The sequence below is a fragment of the Telmatherina bonti genome (assembly GCF_933228915.1).
Source record: "Telmatherina bonti genome assembly, chromosome: 23".
NCBI classification, from domain to species: domain Eukaryota; kingdom Metazoa; phylum Chordata; class Actinopteri; order Atheriniformes; family Telmatherinidae; genus Telmatherina; species Telmatherina bonti.
In genome coordinates this window covers 19,093,277-19,116,791 of record NC_136632.1, presented here as the reverse complement: position 1 = coordinate 19,116,791, position 23,515 = coordinate 19,093,277, and the positions used below count along the sequence as shown (strand labels likewise).

Below are 23,515 nucleotides of genomic sequence, written 5' to 3'. Positions count from 1 at the left end.
AATAAGTTGAATTTCTATTTGACAATTGATTCAAAGTAGATTTAGTCTATTTTTAACTGAGTTCGCATGAAGAAAATACAAATAAAGCATGATTATGGCTTTAGATCATCACACAGAAATGTGTTTATCCAGCGTTTTGTGCGTTGGCTGCTCTGTGTGCATCCCAACTCTGTTCCCATCTCATAAAAAGGTGAAAATATCTTAAATGTAATCACTATGACAGAGCAGTTTCTCAGCTCAGTGCATTTCCTGAACCTCCCAGCCAAATTTTTACTGCTTTTTAAGAAGCAAAATAGATTTTTTTATATATTTACCTGGGACAGAAAGGACAAAGATGCATAACCCATCCATTACCTAGCCACTTACAAGCCATTTGAATGGGGCATGCTGGTTTAAAACCATTCATTCGTTTTAAGTGAATCCTGTGGACATTAATTTTTTTCAAGCCCAAAAGCAGCGCAGCAGCAGTTTTTTCTTTCTTGACAGTTTTCACTAACTGCATCTTTCTATGGCCGTCTGTTTACATTTTGAATCCGCCAGAAGCTCCTTTCTCCCACATCTTTAGAGGAGGTTAGATGAACCGCTGCCTCTTTCAGTGACATACTGTAAATAAGCGCCTTGGTCGTGCTTACGGGCATTTTATTTGCACTAAACACACTGAGTCAAACACTGACTCTTGGATATTTCAGTCTGTTCCGTTTCAATCCGATGAGACACAAATGCGGCAGTGTCATACCATTTGCACGTTTTTAAACGGCCGTTGCTGGCGAAGAGCATATAAAGCACAGGCGGATGAAGAGAGCAGGGTCAGATGTGACAAGCGTAGTAATGGGGGCGTTAGAAGGAAGATGCTGCTGAATAGGGATGAGCACAAACTCAATTATCATCCTCAGAGGATTAAATATGGCCGATTGTCATTTGTGCGATAAGGGGAGCTTTTTGCTGCACAGCTGCTTTGGAGTTTGGAATAGAAGAGATGAATGGCAGTGTGTGTGTGTGTGTGTGTGTGTGTGTGTGTGTGTGTGTGTGTGTGTGTGTGTGTGTGTGTGTGTGTGTGTGTGTGTGTGTGTGTGTGTGTGTGTGTGTGTGTGTGTGTGTGTTTGAGCCTTGAGTCTGAACTGTGTATGTATGTGTGTGATTTATGTATTAGCCTGCAAAGTTTGGCCAGGCTAATGTCATTAGCTTGCTAAAAACAAGTTCATTGGTCAGTATCAGTGTTGCTATGAATAGTGAAGTGACCCAAAGACTAACGATTTATCCAAAAGGCTTGAGAATAACCAGGCTAAAGGTTTGTCAAACTTAAATGGCTGCTCAGTCCTCTGAAAATCGAAATAAACAGGAGAAGACTGAGAAAATATGGGAGAAGACACTGAGGTAGCTTTTTCTCTAATTGTAAAATAAAAAAAGGCATTTTACTGTAAAAGTTGAGCTCAACATGTAGTCTGGAAAGTTTGCTAAAAAAAAGGAAGGGATAAAAAAGCTAATTTAAATCTATATTTGACACTAAAATCCTTTCAGGATTCAGCAGACTCTTTAAAGTTGTTGCACAGTTCTGACATGCAGCAAATTCCTGAAGAAACATGAGCATCAAAAACTTAAGCTATCTTTAATATTTATACCTTTTGGAAATAGGTTGATCTTGTTCACTTATTCACAGCAACAAAACTGAGATCTCTCTAATCTGTGCATGCCTAAATGCATAGATATGCATAAATAAAAACAGATGCAGATGCACAAACATCTGGATTATATAACTGCATCTCTGTTATCTCTCCAAACAACCATCTTCTATCTGTTTGAGCATGTTTGCAAGAGAAACCTCTAAAATTATTTTCCTTGCTTCAGCTTACAGTGTCTTTGTGGCTTTCAGGTACCCACCGTCCTCCCGACAAACATCTCATGAAGAAGGGAAGGAGTGGCTGAGATCTCATTCAACAGGAGGTCTTCAGGACACAGGCAGCCAGTCTCCCCTTTCTCCCCCTGGAGCCTCCTGCACCACATCTGGGAAATACCTCTACTCCAATCTATGTTAGTCAAGAAGACTTTATTAAATTGTTACATACTATACCCATGCAGAACAGTGAAATCAAATAAAGAATTCTCTTTGATTGTTTATATACTGACTATTTCTATTGTGTATGCAGTGAGCCCAACTAACATCAGCCAGTATAACCTGCCACCAGGCAGCAACAGCATGAGCCGTTCCAACAGCATTCCTGCCCAGGATTCCTTTGACTTGTACGGAGAAGGTCACCCACTGGGTGGCAGTGCAACCTCCCTTGAGGATCGACCTCGGGCGATCAGCCGCTCTGGCTCCTTCAGAGACAGCACTGATGAAGGTAAGACACATTCTTTTTAAACTGTGTCCCAAAAAAATCCCCCAACATCCTTGCCAAATAACTATAAGCGTTGATTAGAGTATAATTGTATAATTTGATATGAGAAATCCTTATCAATTTTCAGAATAATCACTTAGAATTAGCAAAAACAAAGCATTTAAGATGACTTTGGAACATATATGTAGCTTCACTTTCTCTCTGTTTCTGTGTCACAGTCCATGGCTCTTCACTGTCTCTGGTCTCCAGCACATCATCATTGTATTCTGCGGTAAGTCATAAAAACATAAGGTACATTAACATTAAATATATTGTTCTGAATTATGCAAGGAGGGTGATTGTAATACAATGGGAAGCAGCTTTGTAATACAGTGGGAAGCAGCTTTCTGCATGGGCTCCATACATACATATGGAACCACTCACATTCTGCAGAGCTGTCTGTGCAAACTCAAGACCACCTTAAAGTGGAACAGGAAAATAAAAATGTAAATATGAAGTCAGTTTTGGACTTCTCATAGCACAAATCATGCTTTAGTTGTCACATTTGGTACGACAGATTTGTTTTATGGAGAAGAATTGATATATTTGTTTGTTTGCAATTTAAACCTGCATGAATGATGGAGAAAGCTTTGTGTGCTAAGTTCTCCACAGAGTTAATTGTTTCATCTTGTCATTGAAAAACACAAGTTACCATTTAGAACTCATAATAACTGAAATATTAAATCTGTAGTTGAATAATCTGTATTGTCTTATCTTTGGTACTTAATTGCTTCTTGGGACATTTGCTCTAAATGATATTTGAAAGGCACCAAATATGTCTCACAGTCAGTAAACAAATGTTTACAAGGTTTTTTAATTCAGTTGGGTTTATTTTGTATGTTTGTTTTTGTTACAGACAGAGGAAAAAGCACATTCAGAGGTAAGGATGAGAAACATTTCATCTTTCTGCATGCCCATCTTTCTGCAGTACATTTCTGTATCTTAGTTAAGCTATTTAATTGCATGGTTTCCAGCTTCTTAATGCGGCCACTGCACAGCTTTGCTTATCTTAGTTTAGCTTAGTTTAGCATTTGCATTTAACATAGTTTTATCTCTTCTTCGCTTAACTCTGCTTAACTTAGCCCTACTTAGCTTAGCTTAGTTTAGCATTTAGCTTATTTTATCTCTGCTTGGCTTAGCTCTGCTAAATGTGGTTCTGGTTAGCTTAGCTCTGCTTAGCTTAGCTTTTCACCCGCTGCATCAGATTTTTGCTTCATGTTGAGCTCAGTCTACCATGTTAGAGGCATTTTCTGCACTTTTTTTAAGTGTTGTTTTGTTTGTGTGTTTTTTATGTCTGAATGCCATGAAGCATGCCTTTCTGTTGTACAGGCTCTGTAGTTAGATGTTGCCTTAAAATATTAATCAAAGCACAAACAGTGATATTGTTCATGGCAATGAACCAAAACCAGTTTAGGAAAAATACTGTTGATTTTGAGTAAAGTTGTATTAAGTTAAGCAATGAATCACTTATACTCTATCTTGCATTGCTTTATATAATCTTTCTTTTCGTCTAAATCATATGTAACTGCATATTCTCACTTTGCAACATACTTTTTTAATCATGGCAAAAACCTACACTATACAAATTTAAGGCATGGCAAGTCTTTGCTCATTTTACTGGATTTATTCAGTTTATCACTGATTCTCCTTTGATTTTTTTTCCAGGTTTAGTTTGAATTCATTTGAACGCACTTTTCTCTTTCCCTGTTTACCAATTCTCCAAGCTCAAGTTTGGGTCAAAGAGCAAAAGCAAATACATTTGGAGGTCTCTGCTTACGTTTTCTGATGGGTGCAGGTCCAGACAGCTCACCCAGTTCAAACTGAAAATGACTAAATACAAGGGACATGTTTGAAGTTTAGCACAATTTCTGACCTTCTATTATTATAAATTAAGTGTAAATAAAATATCTTTAGCATGGACGATTATATAAAAGAATCATAAATGGGAATTGACAGATTTTTGTTTATTCATCATCCTTCATTATTGGATCTGTTAGGAAAATGTGTTTGAAACAAGTGAGAAATATTCTTTATTTCAGCATCAGTGTAGAAGCAATTGTGAGTCATATGTATTATTTAGATCATAAACTGTCCTGTTAAACTGATACTTTAATATTTAGAAAAGAAGTTATGTTCGGTATTTGCATCTACTTTTTGACCCAGGTCTGACATGTTCTTTCTAATTCTGCTTTGCTGTTTATAGTCTAACCTGGAGAAAACCAGTCCTTTGCCTGTAAACATCTTGTCTCTTTAGCCACATCAGTTCATGCTGTTTGATGGAAGCATGCAACATAGTGTTAATTTTTTACTCTTTTCTTTTCAATCAAGGGCCAAACAGTCCAAAATTCCACGGTAATCTCCCACACTTTATGTTCACACCTCAAACTGTTGAACTGTAAATCACATAACTGCACTTTTTTTTTCATCAAAGTTATCAGCATGGAAGCAGCAAGTTTAGTGCATCTTTACGTAGCCTTCACTCACCTTTGCAATCTTCCTCCCTCTTAAAACAGCAAATCAGAAAGCTGCGCCGGGAACTGGATGCCTCTCAGGAAAAGGTGGCAACCCTCACATCTCAGCTTGCTGCCAACGTGAGTTTTGTTCCATTAGATAAGCCTTTGGAGCATTCTCAGTTTTTTTATGATTTTTTTTCTATGTTTATTGTTCTATGATGGGATATCTGCTTGTTGGTTGTGCAGTCAGGATCATCAATTTAGTTTTATCTGAGCTGCTGGGATTTTAGCCATAACGGGAGTCTCTCCAAAATTCATCCAAACAGAAATAGAAGATGACACATCAAGACAGAAAACAGAGAGATGAAGTTAAGCGAATGTTCTGTCTTGTGCATCACGCGTGGATGAAACGGTGCAAGATATTTGCACACAGACAGACAGATGGACAGATTCCAGCATCTAAATGTCCCCATCTACCCTCTGTATCAAATGATCAAGCTATAAACTTTGCTTCATTCGGGCACTTTGATCATACAGTTGTGGCGGGCTAAAACTAAAGCTATTTAGTCTTTATACAGGAGTTATGTAGCAACAGTTGAGCAGCTGAAATTACACCATAAAAAACATTAAAGGATTTTTTTTTTCCCAAATGTTTTGTTTGTAAGTCTTCAGCAAAGTGACATATTTACATAATTTGGATGTAGATATCATTTGATGCAAATGTGCAGCTTTAAGCAGAACTTTTAGATTTTTTTTACAATATGATGTAAAATGTATGTTTGACTGGTATCCAGTCAAACAGCACACTCTTCATTCTTCATTCCTAATTACATTTTAATCCATATCAGATCTTAAAATATTAAAATAAAAGTTTGAACAATGAAAAACATGCATACTCATTCCGCTAAGAAAAAATAGTTCCTGACAAGTAGGATCACCTTAATACGAGTACATGAAATATATTTGGGGAAAAATATATCATGTTAACATACTTCTCCCTCTTCAAAGGAAATGTCCTCAGTTCAAAATATTGATATGATCCTGTAGCCACCAAAAATAAATCATGTTACTAACACTATCATACATGTATTTTAAGTAAATTTTTTGATCACATAATCTTGCTTCAGATCTACAGGAGTGATGGTTTGTTGTTGGTGAGACATATTAAGCTCCAAATAATTTTGGCAGGATGGATCATATTTAGATATAGTTGTAGATGAATGATATTGGAAATCCATAGATAGTTTTGTAAAATGGTTTTTGGCCTCTAGTAGCCTTTTTTCACAGTGGCTTGACAAGAAAAGCTCTTGGAGAGAATGGGGAATGACTTGCAGCAAAGGGTCTCAAGCTGGGACTTGAACTGGGCAAGTTCCACTGAATTCAATTCAGCTTTATTTGTATAGCGCCACTTCACAATAATGTTGTCACAGGGCACTTTACATACACAGCATTTCAAGCCAATTCATACATAGCATATAATGGAAACCAACTGATTGCATCGAATCATGACTTCGATCCAATCCCCCATCCTGAGCATGCACAAGGCGACAGTGGGAAGGAAAAAACTCCCTTTTAACAGGAAGAAAACCTCTAGTGGCTCAGGGAGGGCAGCAATCTGCCTCAACTGGTTGGGGTGGAGAGGACAGGAAAGACAGATCAACAAGTACAGCTGCACTTATTCAGGCAGACCTGTGGAAAAAAGGAGAAATAAGTTTGAGATGGCAATACTGTCATATATTAATACATTAGAGAAATGGAGCAAGGTACTTCTCAGTGCATCAGGTGACGTCCCCATTGCTACATAAGTAATGGATGGCAAGACTACCCCTAACTATAAGAGGAAAGAGGCTGCAATAAAACTCAGAATACTGGACTGAGTTTGAGGTCCAATCTGGGCCGGGGTAGGCAGAGATTGTCCTCAAAGGAACTAGAGTCGGGGGGCTGGGGTAAGTGTTGTCAAGCGTAGCACCCTGAAGAGGTGTAGCTCTGTACCAGGAGCAGCTGGTAGACCAGTCGAGCTACACATTAACCCCAAATATACATTATAAAATTACACATTGGTTTATGTTAAAGATGTGATTTTTTTTTTTAAAGTAATTTTGAATAGTTTTGGTAATAAAGCAGATAAGGATCTTTTTCTTCTCTTGACTCCAGCCAATACTTAAATATTATCAGCACAAAGTTCAGCACTGCTCTGGTTACTTCACTTAATATGGTAAAAAAAAAAAAAAAAACCAAATCAGTAAAGATAACACAGATCAATTCTAAACGTATTTATTTGTGGCATAATCTTATTCAACATGAGCTCATTCAAATAAACATAATCTATATTCCCTGCAAAACAGACATTCATTGTAACATTGCTTTTAAGAGCTATGAATGAATGAGAAGCCACAGTCATTTAAAATCTACAAAGTCCAAGTAAATAGTTAAAATGTATTCCATAGCATGTAAAACCTATGGTCTCAATAATTTACCTGAAATATCACTATACCAGCTTCTGATACTCTTCTGCAAAAGACCACCACTGTCATGCCTTACAATGCCAGAACACATGTAAATACTTGGACAACAGAATGCTGTATCTGCTGTGTGGCTCCTACTTCAATGAACTTTGAGGAAGAAATGTCTGTGCATGTCTGGAACTGCATCACACTGCATCTACATGACAGCATGGTGGGTTGTTGATGCCATAAGCTCGTCTTATCCTCCCACTGTGGAGTGTGGCTGTGTGAATATCAGCCTGAGCAGCCCTCACATGCTGTCCACCTATAGTCAGCGAGTTACTGTGGTGTGTGATAAGGAGCCAGAGCATGAGTCTATCATCTCTGTTCCTTCCCACTCTCACTTGAAAAAAGTATGTTATTATTTTATTTGAGCTAATCTATGCGTCCTGTTGAAGCTAAATCCTTAAACTTCCCTCCAGCTTGGATGGAAATCAGAAAAGAACATCTCTGTCATGTAAATATGCTTTGTTGAACAGTTCAAATGAAGACTTTGTGTTTAAATATGTCCATCGCTATCTTCCAGCTAGTATTCAAACCACTGACAATTACTAATTATGTCATTACAATGGCATCTGTCAAGGCTGAGGCATAATACTTTGGTAAGTGAGGGAACTGCCACCTCCTGACATGTTAGAAGCAAGTGAAAAATGAATGCATCACATGGACAGCCAGGTGCACGAGCATTTATAGGACCTTATCTAAAACTCCATCTTTTACACATTCATAATATGTACTCCCACAAGCTGTGATATGGAATTAGACTTACATACAGTCATTGCAGAGGAAATCTGGTGTTTTCACACTGCTAGTATCTCAGGCAGAAGGTTTTAGACTCACTTTGTGTTTAGTCTGTGTAAATAACATCTTGCTTCCTAATTTCTAAGCCATTTATTTTTCATGGGTGCTCGTTGTAGTGTGTAAAATGAAATGTCTTTTCCATTCAAGTGTGATTTTGGCTTGATGCCTTTTTAACATTATTTTGCTGCAGACTCTGAAATGTTGAAGAATACTCATAACCTTTCATTTTGCATTGAATAATTAATCTCCCATTTAACATTAAAAAAATCAATTAAATCAAAGTCATGATAAAGGCAGATGAATGTTTAAAGCCTGCACAGGGATGGATCATACTGTTCCCATTAGTTCCTGGATTCTTTATCATCTTTAAAAGCCACAGAGGAAATGTGAAGCACCGGAGGTCATTTGATCCTTTCATGTTTGTTGTGCTGCTGCATAAATCATTTTAATTTACTTTTTCTGGGTTTGCTTTGCAAAGGAAATTTAATTTGGGTCTTACATGGTATTAATATCTGAAAGAAATATAATTAGAAAAAAGATCTCGGATTAAAAGCACACTTCCTGTAGTCCCGTTAAGTAGTCAAGAGCCCCCTGTAGTGGAAAAATTGAGTTTTGCTTAGTATGATTTAAAAATGAAAATTTTAAGAAAAGAAAAATCTATGTTGAGTGAAAAAAATAAGATGTTAAAAGTATTATGTTGTACTTTCTCTTAGTGGTGAAAGGAATCCGAGATCCTGCCTTGGTTATAAAATCCAGTTTAAAAGTTTATGAGAATACACATCATCCATTTTTAATCTCCGTCCTCTTTCTCCACATGCCTTGACATGTCACCTACACTTGTTCCCTCTTCTTTTCTCTTTCTTTACCAAGCCTGTGAGTAACCCCTCCCTTCCTTGCTGCACCTGATGATGCTGGGCCTTGTTAGGCCCGAGCACCTTGGCGGTGCGAAGGCCTATTGTAATTGCAGCGTTTATTATTATTATTAGGCCCGAGCACCTTGGCGGTGCGAAGGCCTATTGTAATTGCAGTGTTTATTATTATTATTAGGCCCGAGCACCTTGGCAGTGCGAAGGCCTATTGTAATTGCAGTGTTTATTATTATTATTAGGCCCGAGCACCTTGGCAGTGCGAAGGCCTATTGTAATTGCAGTGTTTATTAGGCCCGAGCACCTTGGCGGTGCGAAGGCCTATTGTAATTGCAGCGTTTATTATTATTATTATTATTATTATTAGGCCCGAGCACCTTGGCGGTGCGAAGGCCTATTGTAATTGCAGTGTTTATTATTATTATTATTATTATTATTATTATTATTATTATTATTATTATTATTTTTATTCGGACACTTCGCGTGCTTTTTTGGAGGCCTGAACGTGCTCGAAAACTCACCAAATTTTGCGTACCCCCCCAAGGGAATACGAAAAATTTGATATTTTGAGGTGCTCCAGAATGTTTGGGCGAAACTGAACGAGAGCGCCACCTATTTTAGGTGCCCTGCCACTGCATGTCGTTAATCTTTATGAAAATTCATACGCATGATCTACATGCTAGGGTGAACAAAAAATCCTCTTAATGTCATGGTGAAATGTCGACAAGAAGGCGGCCATTTTAGGTCAAAATCAATATTTTGGCGTTTTAGCACCTCGCATTTTAACGAACTCGTCCTAGAGCTTTTATCCCACTGAGCCACAAATTGCTCAGGATGTTCAGGAGGCATGTGTGATTAAATGTTGTGTTATTTCTTCTAATAGGAGACTTAGTTTACGAGGGGCGGGGCCTCAAAGTTTGATGTCTCGCCATGAAAAATTAAACGGATATAACTCCCACATAAAGCAACATTTCTGCACCAAATTTGCTAGATATGATGGCAGTCCCCTCCTACAGAGTTCTATATGCCAATATTTTGATTATGAAATAGCCACGCCCCCTGGAGGTCAAAAGTGTTGTTTTTTGCTCACACACCCATAACTCTGGCTTGGTGGACACCACATGGCCCAAATTCACTCAGGCATCACAAAACATGTTGGTGAAGAGATCTTATAAAGGACGTTGCTCTACGCTGCACGGCGTGCCCGTGACGCCATGGCGAAGTTCCATGCGGCGGCGTGACATCATAAATCACTATAAAATTGTCAATTTTGATCTGATCACCCTAAAACTTGTAGGGATTAATAAGGGATCAGTCCTGAACAGATTAATGTGACCATTGCTGGTGTAGACCTAAGCCCCGCCCACTTACAACAGGAAGTGGTTTTTTCCACGTTTGAGGGTCATGCTTCTAAGGAAATGGTCCAAAACACTTGAGCCTCCTCCAAAACATGTCAAACCCTTTCATGATGCCACAATAAAAACCTCAAGTCGCTACGCTAAACGGGACATGGCGAATGGCGGTCCAACGCCATGAAACAGGAAGTACCTGTGACCAAGCCATGGAACCTTGGACCGCCACCATACTTGCCATGACTGATGACAGTAAGGCCCTGAACTAAGCCCCATTGAAACATTATGGAATAAATGGAGCATGTCTCCATAGCGCCCCCTACAAAATTTCAATCAATCAGCCCCGCCCACTACATGGACCGACATGGATAAAATTCAGCACAGTTGGAGAACCTGCCAGTACCTTCAAAAAAGTCTCTTGGACATATGGGCTAAATCCAACAGGAAGTCGGCCATTTTGAAAATGGTGCCATTTTTGGGGTCATTTCTTTGCCATGCATTTTAAACAACTCCTCCTAGGGATATTGTCCAACTGACACCCAACTTGCACAGGATGCTCAGGAGGCATGTGTGATTTAAAGTTGTGTTATTTCTTCTAATAGAAGATTTAGTTTAGGAGGGGCGGGCCCTCAAAGTTTTATGTCTCATTAACAAAGACTTATTGCCAAAACTCCCATATAAAACAACATATCAGCACAGGAATCACCACATTTGATGCCAGTCCCATGATAAACAAAATCTACAATGCAATGATATGACTCTGAACTAGCTCCACCCCTTGGCAACAACAAGTGTCTGATACCGTGAACCAGGAAGTACCTGTAACAAAGCCATGAAACCTTTCATCTTCACCATACTTGCCATGAGTCATGACAGTTATGTCCTTAATAGAGTAAAATTACAATATAGTGGAAAAGATAGTAAATGGCTCCATAGCGCCCCCTCCAATATTTCAATCAATCAGCCCCGCCCACTACATTGATCGACATGGATCAAATTCAGCACACTTGTAGCCCCTTCCCGTACCTTCAAAAAAGTCTCTTGGACATATGGGCTAAATCAAACAGGAAGTCGGCCATGTTGAAAAAGGTGCCATTTTTGGGGTCATTTCTGTCATTTTCTTTGCCATGCATTTTGAGAAGGTCCTCCAAAGAATTTTCTCCAACTGTAACCCAAATGAGTCAGGATGCTCAAGCTGCATATCTGATTAAAAGTTGTGTTATTTCTTTTAATAGGGGATATCGTTTAGGAGAGGCGGGGCAGCGAAGCAGATGTGATGCAATGAAAAGGAAAACTGACATAACTCCCACAAAAAACAACCAACCATATTTATAGACATGTATGTACAGATGAACATGCAGGTCCATCTGAAGGAATTATTAATTATGTGAATCAGTTTCATATGTGTTTTCTTGTTTAGAAGCAGACTGATTGCTCTTTGATTTATAGACATTTGTTCGGATTCTTGGATAGAGTGGTATTGGATCAGCTCTGTTGATGGATTGATTAAAACATCCAGTGCGGCTAATACTTACAACAATAAGTTACTGAAAACTATATTTATGTAAATGATGTTAACAGTTTTTAACAAATGTCACAGGCATGTTAATAAGCATAATGAATTAAAACTAAACTTGAAGCATTTATGTATTATTCTTCCCTGTTGCTCTTTGTCTGTACTGTGGGGGATTACATGAAAAAGAAAAAATCTGAGGCTTTGGTTCTGAGAATGAGCAGCTAATTCTTGTTTTGAATAAAGTAAAAATAATGTAACATCCATTTATGGAAAACTGGTGGGATTTTTTTTTTCAATTTCATTAAACACTGTGGCATATTTGATCCACTTTTAGATTATTTTTTTCAATTTATTGAAGCCAGAGTATGTAAGATTTCAAAGCGATTCTTTCCAACACTAGGTGGCAAACACCATGTAGTGAGCAAAACCACACAACTGCTGCCTCTACAAACCACCACAGGGCGGAAGTAGTGAGCTAAACATGCTCCTCACCCCTCCCATCCTCTAAATACAGCGGAACCGTCACCGTCCACAAGACTCAAAGTTTATTTCCATCCAGTATTTCAGCTCCACATGAACCGGTAAGTAACTGTTAACACAACAGGCTCTTCGTCATGCTGAAAATGATACTCTCTTATGGTGTTTTTTTTGCAAAGTAGTACGTAAAAATGACAATATCGCGTATGGAATAAACGGTGGTACTAAGAAGAGGCTAAGCTACGTGCTAAGCTAGCTATAGTTGTTAGGCTAATTCTAACTTTATTAATATTTCTGCATATATTCAGCTGATGTTAGACTGAATCAGCCTAACACAGGCAGTCAGACACTGACATAATGCAGAATTTACATGTTTGAATGTTGTTACAGCGATGATCCGTGTACACACTTGTTTTCAGTGATGAATATGACATGTTAAGGTTGCCAGGAAGGCCGAGGCAGGGCTGGTGGACGGTCCGAGGACAAGCGGGTCAGTCTGAGGAAGACGACCTGCAGCTTCCAGAGATGTGACTGGCTAGCTGTAGTACAGGTAAAATGCAGTTTCATGTTCACTGTTTTGTCTCAAGATATTACTGATAAAAAACATTTATTACAGGAATTCCACAGTATTCCAATAACCAACAATGGTAAACGAGGCTGAAGTTAGCTTCCGATTCGCAATATGTGTAAAGGGCAATTCCACTGAATTTTTCGGAAACACCACATTAGACCAGGTCCTGACAAAAAACTACAACACTTGGACTCTTAAAACCTGGGTTAAAATATTCCACATACTATGCAGATTCAATAAAACATAGTGTCTGATTTGTGAAATCTTTATTCTATTTGTGAAAATGCAAATAAGGGTCATTTCATGACTTTTTTGGCATCTGGACCACATTACATCAGGTCCTGACAAAAAACTAAAACACTTAGACTCTTCAAATGTGGGCTAAAATATTCCACATACTATACCAGTTTTTTGTCAGTACCTGGTCTAATGTGGTGGTGGTTCCAAAAAATTCAGTGTAATTGCCCTTTACACATATTGCAGCCATAAGCTGCGGATCGGAAGCTAACTTCAGCCTCGTCAATGGTAACTGTTTTATGTATTATTTGTTGTTGTAACATAAATGTAATTTTATATTTGAGCTTGTTACCTACTGCTCTGTCTTCCATATGTTACTTGTTGCTTTGGCATCCAGACATTAGTTTTAGATATTACAGTAATATATTAACTTAGTCTCTGAACAAAGTTGGTAGACACAGACCTTCACTAAAAAATCTGATCTTTCACTTTTCACTTTGTTTTCCATCAGTTAGTAAAATGTGGCTCTATTTATCTAACCAATCTTTTGTATAATTTTGCAGAGACGTCTTGATGACATAAATGTGAAGGACCTAAGAAGACTCACATCCCAGCTCCTCAGAAGGAAACAAGGCTTGATTCCCAGTTGCTGTGTGGCTACTGAAGAGCAGTTTCCTGATCTGCACAGACACAACATTGGTTTTATTTTTGGTGTTTGATTCTTTTTTTTTTTTCTAGTAAACCACAATTTAATAGCATTTCTGTGGAATCTATTGTTTACATGTTCGTTGATTGTATTGTTTCTTACTTATAACTTTGTGTTACTAATTAAGTAATTTGAGCTACTTTGTACACTTTGAAGCGTTTTTAAAATAAAGAAATTTAAATGCTTTTCCCCATTTATTCAATACATTCAAGTCATCTAAATAACTGCAGTAGGATGTGATCATACAGGAACAAGATAAAAGTTTATTACAATTTATGACTGTAATAAATACAGATCTAACAGTGTATAAACACAGCACAAATCCCACAGAGAAAAGTCTATGATCCACAAACAGAAGACACAACTATATACAAAAGATGTGAAGTTTAGATTCCACAATAGAAGGTCAATAATTCCTGTTCATGTTTTATGTGTTGCACCCTCGCTGCTGACTTCATACACATTTGTAAACTTTTTGGTTCATTACACTTATGGAAATAATTATAAGATGCAGTGGCCCAAATTCACTCAGGCATCACAAAACATGTTGGTGAAGAGATCTGGTAAAGGACGTTGCTCTACGCTGCACGGCGTGCCCGTGACGCCATGGCAAAGTTCCATGCGGCGGCGTGACATCATAAATCACTATAAAATTGTCAATTTTGATCTGATCACCCTAAAACTTATAGGGATTAATAAGGGATCAGTCCTGAACAGATTAATGTGACCATTGCTGGTCTAGACCTAAGCCCCGCCCACTTACAACAGGAAGTGGTTTTTTCTACGTTTGAGGGTCATGCTTCTAAGCAAATGGTCCCAAACACTTGAGCCTCCTCCAAAACATGTCAAACCCTTTCATAATGCCACAATAAAAACCTCAAGTCGCTACGCTAAACGGGACATGGCGAATGGCGGTCAAACGCCATGAAACAGGAAGTACCTGTGACCAAGCCATGGAACCTTGGACCACCACCAAACTTGTCATGACTGATGACAGTAAGGCCCTGAACTAAGCCCCATTGAAACATTATGGAATAAATGGAGCATGTCTCCATAGCGCCCCCTACAAAATTTCAATCAATCAGCCCCGCCCACTACATTGACTGACATGGATATGATTCGGGAAACTTGTAGACCCTCCCAGTACCTTCAAAAAAGTCTCTTGGACATATGGGCTAAATCAAACAGGAAGTCGGCCATTTTGAAAAAGGTGTCATTTTTGGGGCAATTTCTGTCATTTTCTTTGTCATGCATTTCGAGAAGTTCCTTCTAAGAATTTTGTCCAACTTTAACCCAAATGAGTCAGGATGCTCAAGAGACATGTGTGATTAGAAGTTGTGCTATTTCTTTTAATAGGGGGTATTGTTTAGGAGAGGCGGGGCAGCAAAGCAGATCGTGATGCAATGAAAAGGAAAACTGACATAACTCCCACAAAAAACAACCAACCTGCACCAAATTTGCTACAGATGATGCCAGTCATATCCTTCACATTTCTGTATGTCAATAATTAGATTATAAATTAGCCCCGCCCCTTGGTGACAGGAAGTGACCGTTCATAAGGCCTAAATGGCCTGAAGAGCAGTCTGGCTGCACTTTAGGTTGAGAGAGGCATGGGAAGGATGTTGCCAGGGGAGGCGGTGGCATTATGCCGAGCGGCGCCATGGTGCGAGGGCCTATATCACCGCCTGCGGTTTTAATTATTATTATTATTATTCTCCTAATAAATGAATTGCTTTTTTGGAGGCCTGAACATGCTCAAAAACTCACCAAATTTTGCGTACCCCCCCAAGGGAATGCGAAAAATTTGATATTTTGAGGTGCTCCAGAATGTTTGGGCGAAACTGAACGAGAGCGCCACCTATTTTAGGTGCCCCGCCACTGCATGTCGTTAACCTTTATGAAAATTCATACACATGATCTACATGCTAGGGCGAACAAAAAATCCTCTTAATGTCATGGTGAAATGTCGACAGGAAGGCGGCCATTTTAGGTCAAAGTCAATATTTTGGCGTTTTAGCACCTCGCATTTTAACGAACTCGTCCTAGAGCTTTTATCCCACTGAGCCACAAATTGCTCAGGATGTTCAGGAGGCATGTGTGATTAAATGTTGTGTTATTTCTTCTAATAGGAGACTTAGTTTACGAGGGGCGGGGCCTCAAAGTTTGATGTCTCGCCAGGAAAAATTAAACGGATATAACTCCCACATAAAGCAACATTTCTGCACCAAATTTGCTAGATATGATGGCAGTCCCCTCCTACAGAGTTCTATATGTCAATATTTTGATTATGAAATAGCCACGCCCCCTGGAGGTCAAAAGTGTTGTTTTTTGCTCACACACCCATAACTCTGGCTTGGTGGACACCACATGGCCCAAATTCACTCAGGCATCACAAAACATGTTGGTGAAGAGATCTGATAAAGGACGTTGCTCTACACTGCACGGCGTGCCCGTGACGCCATGGCGAAGTTCCATGCGGCGGCGTGACCTCATAAATCACTATAAAATTGTCAATTTTGATCTGATCACCCTAAAACTTATAGGGATTAATAAGGGATCAGTCCTGAACAGATTAATGTGACCATTGCTGGTGTAGACCTAAACTCCGCCCACTTACAACAGGAAGTGTTTTTTTGCACGTTTGAGGGTCATGCTTCTAAGCAAATGGTCCAAAACACTTGAGCCTCCTCCAAAACATGTCAAACCCTTTCATGATGCCACAATAAAAACCTCAAGTCGCTACGCTAAACGGGACATGGCGAATGGCGGTCCAACGCCATGAAACAGGAAGTACCTGTGACCAAGCCATGGAACCTTGGACCGCCATCAAACTTGCCATGACTGATGACAGTAAGGCCCTGAACTAAGCCCCATTGAAACATTATGGAATAAATGGAGCATGTCTACATAGCGCCCCCTACAATATTTCAATCAATCAGCCCCGCCCACTACATTGATCGACATGGATAAAATTCAGCACAGTTGGAGAACCTTCCAGTACCTTCAAAAAAGTCTCTTGGACATATGGGCTAAATTCAACAGGAAGTCGGCCATTTTGAAAAAGGTGCCATTTTTGGGGTCATTTCTTTGCCATGCATTTTAAACAACTCCTCCTAGGGATATTGTCCAACTGACACCCAACTTGCACAGGATGCTCAGGAGGCATGTGTGATGTAAAGTTGTGTTATTTCTTCTAATAGAAGATTTAGTTTAGGAGGGGCGGGCCCTCAAAGTTTGATGTCTTTGACGAGCAAAAAAAACCAAGACGAGCAAAAAACTCTATTGAGAACCTACAATATTTTAATTAATTAGCCCCGCCCACTACATTGACTGACATGGTTATGATTCGGGAAACTTGTAGACGCTCCCAGTACCTTCAAAAAAGTCTCTTGGACATATGGGCTAAATCAAACAGGGAGTCGGCCATTTTGAAAAAGGTGCCATTTTTGGGGTCATTTCTGTCATTTTCTTTGCCATGCATTTTGAGGAACTTCTACTAAGAATTTTGTCCAACTTTAACCCAAATGAGTCAGGATGCTCAAGAGGCATGTGTGATTAAAAGTTGTGCTATTTCTTTTAATAGGGGATATCGTTTAGGAGAGGCGGGGCAGCAAAGCAGATGTGATGCAGCAAAAAGAAAAACTGACATAAATCCCCCAAAAAACAACTAACCTGCACCAAATTTGCTACAGATGATGCCAGTCATATCCTTCACATTTGTGCATGTCAATAATTAGATGATAAGTTAACCCCGCCCCTTGGTGCCAGGAAGTGACCCTTCATAAAACCTAAATGGTCTGAAGTGCAGTCTGGCTGCACTTTAGGTTGAGAGAGGCATGGGAAGGATGTTGCCAGGGGAGGCGGTGGCATGATGCCGAGCGGCGCCATGGTGCGAGGGCCTATATCACCGCCTGCGGTTTTAATTATTAGGCCCGAGCACCTTGGCGGTGCGAAGGCCTATTGTAATTGCAGCGTTTCTTATTATTATTATTTTTATTCGGACACTTCGCGTGCTTTTTTGGAGGCCTGAACGTGCTCGAAAACTCACCAAATTTTGCGTACCCCCCCAAGGGAATACAAAAAATTTGATATTTTGAGGTGCTCCAGAATGTTTGGGCGAAACTGAATGAGAGCGCCACCTATTTTAGGTGCCCCGCCACTGCATGTCGTTAATCTTTATGAAAATTCATACACATGATCTACATGACAGGGCGAACAAAAAATCCTCTTAATGTCATGGTGAAATGTCGACAGGAAGGCGGCCATTTTAGGTCAAAGTCAATATTTTGGCGTTTTAGCACCTCGCATTTTAACGAACTCGTCCTAGAGCTTTTATCCCACTGAGCCACAAATTGCTCAGGATGTTCAGGAGACATGTGTGATTAAATGTTGTGTTATTTCTTCTAATAGGAGACTTAGTTTACGAGGGGCGGGGCCTCAAAGTTTGATGTCTCGCCAGGAAAAATTAAACAGCTATAACTCCCACATAAAGCAACATTTCTGCACCAAATTTGCTAGATATGATGGCAGTCCCCTTCTACAGAGTTCTATATGTCAATATTTTGATTATGAAATAGCCACGCCCCCTGGAGGTCAAAAGTGTTGTTTTTTGCTCACACACCCATAACTCTGGCTTGGTGGACACCACATGGCCCAAATTCACTCAGGCATCACAAAACATGTTGGTGAAGAGATCTGATAAAGGACGTTGCTCTGCGCTGCACGGCGTGCCCGTGATGCCATGGCGAAGTTCCATGCGGCGGCGTGACATCATAAATCACTATAAAATTGTCAATTTTGATCTGATCACCCTAAAACTTATAGGGATTAATAAGGGATCAGTCCTGAACAGATTAATGTGACCATTGCTGGTGTAGACCTAAGCTCCGCCCACTTACAACAGGAAGTGGTTTTTTCCACGTTTGAGGGTCATGCTTCTAAGCAAATGGTCCCAAACACTTGAGACTCCTCCAAAACATGTCAAACCCTTTCATGATGCCACAATAAAAACCTCAAGTCGCTACGCTAAACGGGACATGGCGAATGGCGGTCCAACGCCATGAAACAGGAAGTACCTGTGACCAAGCCATGGAACCTTGGACCGCCACCATACTTGCCATGACTGATGACAGTAAGGCCCTGAACTAAGCCCCATTGAAACATTATGGAATAAATGGAGCATGTCTCCATAGCGCCCCCTACAAAATTTCAATCAATCAGCCCCGCCCACTACATGGACCGACATGAATAAAATTCAGCACAGTTGTAGAAGCTTCCAGTACCTTCAAAAAAGTCTCTTGGACATATGGGCTAAATTCAACAGGAAGTCGGGCATTTAGAAAAAGGTGCCATTTTTGGGGTCATTTCTTTGCCATGCATTTTAAACAACTCCTCCTAGGGATATTGTCCAACTGACACCCAACTTGCACAGGATGCTCAGGAGGCATGTGTGATTTAAAGTTGTGTTATTTCTTCTAATAGAAGATTTAGTTTAGGAGGGGCGGGCCCTCAAAGTTTTATGTCTTATTAACAAAGACTTATTGCTAAAACTCCCACATAAAACAACATATCAGCACAGGAATCGACCCATTTGATGCCAGTCCCATGATGAACAAAATATACAATGCAATAATATGACTCTGAACTAGCCCCACCCCTTGGCAACAACAAGTGTCTGATATCATGAACCAGGAAGTACCTGTGACAAAGCCGTGAAAATGTTGATCTTCACCATACTTGCCATGAGTCATGACAGTTATGTCCTTAATAGAGTAAAATTACAATATAGTGGAGAAGATCGTAAATGGCTCCATAGCGCCCCCTACAATATTTCAATCAATCAGCCCCGCCCACTACATTGACTGACATGGATATGATTCGGCATAGTTTTAGAACCTTCCAGTACCTTCAAAAAAGTCTCTTGGACATATGGGCTAAATCAAACAGGAAGTCAGCCATTTTGAAAAAGGTGACATATTTGGGGTCATTTCTGTCATTTTCTTTGCCATGCATTTTGAGCAACTCCTCCCAAGAATTTTATCCAACTTTAACCCAAATGAGTCAGGATGCTCAAGAGACATGTGTGATTAAAAGTTGTGCTATTTCTTTTAATAGGGGATATCATTTAGGAGAGGCGGGGCAGCAAAGCAGATGTGATGCAACGAAAAGGAAAACTGACATAACTCCCACAAAAAACAACCAACCTGCACCAAATTTGCTACAGATGATGCCAGTCATATCCTTCACATTTGTGCATGGCAATAAATAGATTATAAGTTAGCCCCGCCCCTTGGTGACAGGAATTGACTCTTCATAAGGCCTAAATGGCCTGAGGTGCAGTCTGGCTGCACTTCAGGTTGAGAGAGGCATGGGAAGGATGTTGCCAGGGGAGGCGGTGGCATTATGCCGAGCGGCGCCATGGTGCGAGGGCCTATATCACCGCTTGCGGTTTTAATTAGGCCCGAGCACCTTGGCGGTGCGAAGGCCTATTGTAATTGCAGCGTTTATTATTATTATTATTATTATTATTATTATTATTCTCCTAATAAATGAATTGCTTTTTTGGAGGCCTGAACATGCTCAAAAACTCACCAAATTTTGCGTACCCCCCCAAGGGAATGCGAAAAATTTGATATTTTGAGGTGCTCCAGAATGTTTGGGCAAAACTGAATGAGAGCGCCACCTATTTTAGGTGCCCCGCCACTGCATGTCGTTAATCTTTATGAAAATTCATACACATGATCTACATGCTAGGGCGAACAAAAAATCCTCTTAATGTCATGGTGAAATGTCGACAGGAAGGCGGCCATTTTAGGTCAAAGTCAATATTTTGGCGTTTTAGCACCTCGCATTTTAACGAACTCGTCCTAGGGCTTTTATCCCACTGAGCCACAAATTGCTCAGGATGTTCAGGAGGCATGTGTGATTAAATGTTGTGTTATTTCTTCTAATAGGAGACTTAGTTTACGAGGGGCCGGGCCTCAAAGTTTGATGTCTCGCCATGAAAAATTAAACGGATATAACTCCCACATAAAGCAACATTTCTGCACCAAATTTGCTAGATATGATGGCAGTCCCCTCCTACAGAGTTCTATATGTCAATATTTTGATTATGAAATAGCCACGCCCCCTGGAGGTCAAAAGTGTTGTTTTTTGCTCACACACCCATAACTCTGGCTTGGTGGACACCACATGGCCCAAATTCACTCAGGCATCACAAAACATGTTGGTGAAGAGATCTGATAAAGGACGTTGCTCTACGCTGCACGGCGTGCCCGTGACGCCATGGCAAAGTTCCATGCGGCGGCGTGACATCATAAATCACTATAAAATTGTCAATTTTGATCTGATCACCCTAAAACTTATAGGGATTAATAAGGGATCAGTCCTGAACAGATTAATGTGACCATTGCTGGTGTCGACCTAAGCCCCGCCCACTTACAACAGGAAGTGGTTTTTTCCACGTTTGAGGGTCATGCTTCTAAGCAAATGGTCCAAAACACTTGAGCCTCCTCCAAAACATGTCAAACCCTTTCATGATGCCACAATAAAAACCTCAAGTCGCTACGCTAAACGGGACATGGCGAATGGCGGTCCAACGCCATGAAACAGGAAGTACCTGTGACTAAGCCATGGAACCTTGGACCTCCACCATACTTGTCATGACTGATGACAGTAAGGCCCTGAACTAAGCCCCATTGAAACATTATGGACTAAATGGAGCATGTCTCCATAGCGCCCCCTACAAAATTTCAATCAATCAGCCCCGCCCACTACATGGACCGACATGAATAAAATTCAGCACAGTTGGAGAACCTGCCAGTACCTTCAAAAAAGTCTCTTGGACATATGGGCTAAATTCAACAGGAAGTCGGCCGTTTTGAAAAAGGTGCCATTTTTGGGGTCATTTCTTTGCCATGCATTTTAAACAACTCCTCCTAGGGATATTGTCCAACTGACACCCAACTTGCACAGGATGCTCAGGAGGCATGTGTGATTTAAAGTTGTGTTATTTCTTCTAATAGAAGATTTAGTTTAGGAGGGGCAGGCCCTCAAAGTTTGATGTCTTATTAACAAAGACTTATTGCTAAAACTCCCACATAAAACAACATATCAGCACAGGAATCGACACATTTGATGCCAGTCCCATGATGAACAAAATCTGCAATGCAATAATGGGACTATGAATTAGCCCCACCCCTTGGCAACAACAAGTGTCTGATATCATGAACCAGGAAGTACCTGTAACAAAGCCATGAAATTGTTGATCTTCACCATACTTGCCATGACTTATGACAGTTATGTCCTTAATAGAGTAAAATTAAAATATAGTGGAGAAGATAGTAAATGGCTCCATAGCGCCCCCTACAATATTTTAATTAATTAGCCCCGCCCACTACATTGACTGACATGGATATGATTCGGAAAACTTGTAGACCCTCCCAGTACCTTCAAAAAAGTCTCTTGGACATATGGGCTAAATCCAACGGGAAGTCGGCCATTTTGAAAAGAGTGCCATTTTTGGGGTCATTTCTGTCATTTTCTTTGCCATGCATTTTGAGGAACTTCTCCTAAGAATTTTGTCCAACTTTAACCCAAATGAGTCAGGATGCTCAAGCTGCATATCTGATTAAAAGTTGTGTTATTTCTTTTAATAGGGGATATCATTTAGGAGAGGCGGGGCAGCAAAGCAGATGTGATGCAATGAAAAGGAAAACTGACATAACTCCCACAAAAAACAACCAACCATATTTATAGACATGTATGTACAGATGAACATGCAGGTCCATCTGAAGGAATTATTAATTATGTGAATCAGTTTCATATGTGTTTTCTTGTTTAGAAGCAGACTGATTGCTCTTTGATTTATAGACATTTGTTCGGATTCTTGGATAGAGTGGTATTGGATCAGCTCTGTTGATGGATTGATTAAAACATCCAGTGCGGCTAATACTTACAACAATAAGTTACTGAAAACTATATTTATGTAAATGATGTTAACAGTTTTTAACAAATGTCACAGGCATGTTAATAAGCATAATGAATTAAAACTAAACTTGAAGCATTTATGTATTATTCTTCCCTGTTGCTCTTTGTCTGTACTGTGGGGGATTACATGAAAAAGAAAAAATCTGAGGCTTTGGTTCTGAGAATGAGCAGCTAATTCTTGTTTTGAATAAAGTAAAAATAATGTAACATCCATTTATGGAAAACTGGTGGGATTTTTTTTTCAATTTCATTAAACACTGTGGCATATTTGATCCACTTTTAGATTATTTTTTTCAATTTATTGAAGCCAGAGTATGTAAGATTTCAAAGCGATTCTTTCCAACACTAGGTGGCAAACACCATGTAGTGAGCAAAACCACACAACTGCTACCTCTACAAACCACCACAGGGCGGAAGTAGTGAGCTAAACTTGCTCCTCACCCCTCCCATCCTCTAAATACAGCGGAACCGTCACCGTCCACAAGACTCAAAGTTTATTTACAAACTGTGTGATGACATCCAGTATTTCAGCTCGACATGAACCGGTAAGTAACTGTTAACACAACAGGCTCTTCGTCATGCTGAAAATGATACTCTCTTATGGTGTTTTTTTTGCAAAGTAGTACGTAAAAATGACAATATCGCGTATGGAATAAACGGTGGTACTAA

The 23,515-nt window shown here is 39.8% G+C and overlaps 1 protein-coding gene across 6 annotated transcripts in view; it reads left to right on the top strand.

Moving 5' to 3' along the window:
* nav3 (neuron navigator 3) overlaps window positions 1-23,515 on the top strand; it is a gene marked incomplete at its 5' end in the record, with an annotated part of 209,255 nt that overhangs the window by 149,053 nt on the left and 36,687 nt on the right. For all 6 annotated transcript variants that reach the window (XM_079263304.1, XM_079263306.1, XM_079263303.1 and 3 more), the window contains 6 exons: window positions 1,871-2,028; window positions 2,145-2,339; window positions 2,555-2,607; window positions 3,232-3,255; window positions 4,704-4,727; window positions 4,889-4,966. In XM_079263304.1, the coding sequence (XP_079119430.1) occupies window positions 1,871-2,028; window positions 2,145-2,339; window positions 2,555-2,607; window positions 3,232-3,255; window positions 4,704-4,727; window positions 4,889-4,966 (532 nt within the window). The remainder of the gene's footprint in view (window positions 1-1,870; window positions 2,029-2,144; window positions 2,340-2,554; window positions 2,608-3,231; window positions 3,256-4,703; window positions 4,728-4,888; window positions 4,967-23,515) is intronic.